The 1,849-nt window shown below is 38.4% G+C and overlaps 1 protein-coding gene across 1 annotated transcript in view; it reads left to right on the top strand.

Annotated features, from left to right (window-relative positions):
- The window catches only part of LOC109587771 (uncharacterized), a 2,832-nt gene extending 1,394 nt beyond the window's left edge, over nucleotides 1-1,438 (top strand). The window contains exons 4-8 of the mRNA XM_020003993.1: nucleotides 126-206; nucleotides 272-385; nucleotides 559-924; nucleotides 1,087-1,137; nucleotides 1,187-1,438. Of these exons, the coding sequence (XP_019859552.1) occupies nucleotides 126-206; nucleotides 272-385; nucleotides 559-924; nucleotides 1,087-1,137; nucleotides 1,187-1,318 (744 nt within the window). The 3' untranslated portion in view covers nucleotides 1,319-1,438. The remainder of the gene's footprint in view (nucleotides 1-125; nucleotides 207-271; nucleotides 386-558; nucleotides 925-1,086; nucleotides 1,138-1,186) is intronic.
- Nucleotides 1,439-1,849: the final 411 nt, after the last annotated feature.

Below are 1,849 nucleotides of genomic sequence, written 5' to 3'. Positions count from 1 at the left end.
GCATGTGCTCATGCTAGCATTGATATAACTACATGTAGCTACATGTATTGTATGATAGTTTAATGTAAAGAATTTGTTTATTTTAATTATGTCTTATGTCTACATACTGTGTTGTTGTTCTTTAGGAGAGAAGTGCTGATAAGATACAGCTGCTCCTACAAGAGCTGAATGAATTAGCAGCTGCTGGTGGACTAACTGGCAACAATGTAATAACAACAATAATAATAACAATAATAATAACAATAATAATAATAATCTCTTCTCTCCATAGGATGATGCCCCAGCTGGTGCTTCTCCTAGAGTCAGTGTCCTATTGGAGGACCTGAGTACTCTAGAGTCATACTTAACCCAATTCATATCGGACGATGAGGAGGGGCACCTACCAGTGAGTGAACCACCTGTACATGTATACTTGAGTTTGAACCTGTTTGATTTTGACTGAACATTTTGTACCAAATGACTTACTATTTAATTTAGAAAAGAAATGACTGAATTTATATTACAGTAACATTATACAATGATTGTTCTTGCTGTATTTCTTTCCCTTTGTTTCCATAGTTACCTCCTGACCGGATGAGCTCTCTTGAAACCATTCTTGAAGAAACAGCATCAAAGGAGTCCTCACCGCTACACTGTAGGAGCCCTCTGCCACACAAAGGAAAGAAACCACACCCACTAGCTGTACAGACGATAGAAGAGGAGCGAGAACTCACCCACTCACAGAACGAGATCAGTCAGACTCTTCTGCTGTTACAGAAAGTCGCTAAATCTCACGAACTGAAACAATCTCTACAACAAATGTCGGACATGCACCGCCAGGAGGAGGAGGAGGAGGAGACCACACCCACTACTGGGGAAGGGGTGGGGTCAGATCAAGAGAAGACCCCACCCGGTTCCGCCAGGGAGAGAAGAGAATCGTTGAAAGTAAGAGAATGTTTGTGCTCAAACTACCTGTCCTGAATACAGAGGTGTCCTCATTTCAGAGGTACTTTTGTATAGGCTTGTACCAATTGGGACATTACAAAATGTTCTCATTATAAAGAAGTCCTTATACTGTATAAGTTTATTTGTTTTTCCCTCCATTAGAATCAGCTTGATTCTTCACAAAATGAACTGGATTCACTCATAAGCTCACTGGTAAGTAGGGGATGTTCCTCTGTTGCCATGGTAACGTGTCCCCCTTTAGGACCAACACCAAAAGTTCATGTCCTCCCAGAGAGAGCTCCAGGAAGCTATGGATTCACTGGTTAGTGAGTGGAGCAGGTGCTGTTTGGGAGGGAAATGGTTTACTAGTAAAAGGTTTCATCACTTGAAGTGATTACTGAAGGCTTACAAGTACATGTACATTAACAGCTGCTACATAACAACAACAACCATTAACAAACAAACAATAGATATTATAGTGACAGTGTTTATTATAGAAAGCTTTGTATGTTTACATTTATCTTAATAAATACCAGTAACGTGTACAGTAATTGTTAATGTAATCTTCACCATTGATAAGGAAGGAAGGTAGATTATACATGTATGTACATGTACAGTGAGTGAGTTTCTAAACCTCATCTCAAACTAAATTATGTGATCTTCATCTCCTCATAACAATGGCTGTCATGTGCCTGTTACAAGCCACCTATACACATTCTTAATATGTGGAGTATATGTCATATAAAGCATATAAATTACACATGTATAATAGTACATCTATTACAAGCCAGGTATGCACACACACTCATATTAAAGTACATGTATATGTAATATAGATTATATTGATGTATTGAGATGTATCTCATTCATTCTTACAATGGAACAATGGGACACTATTGGTTGTTATTGCTTTACATTCCGTTGA

The sequence above is a fragment of the Amphimedon queenslandica genome, unplaced genomic scaffold (genome assembly GCF_000090795.2).
Source record: "Amphimedon queenslandica unplaced genomic scaffold, v1.1 AMPQUscaffold_12453, whole genome shotgun sequence".
NCBI classification, from domain to species: Eukaryota; Metazoa; Porifera; class Demospongiae; order Haplosclerida; family Niphatidae; genus Amphimedon; species Amphimedon queenslandica.
The sequence above is the reverse complement of the archived record's forward strand: the minus strand, read 5'-3'. Positions and strand labels throughout refer to the sequence as shown.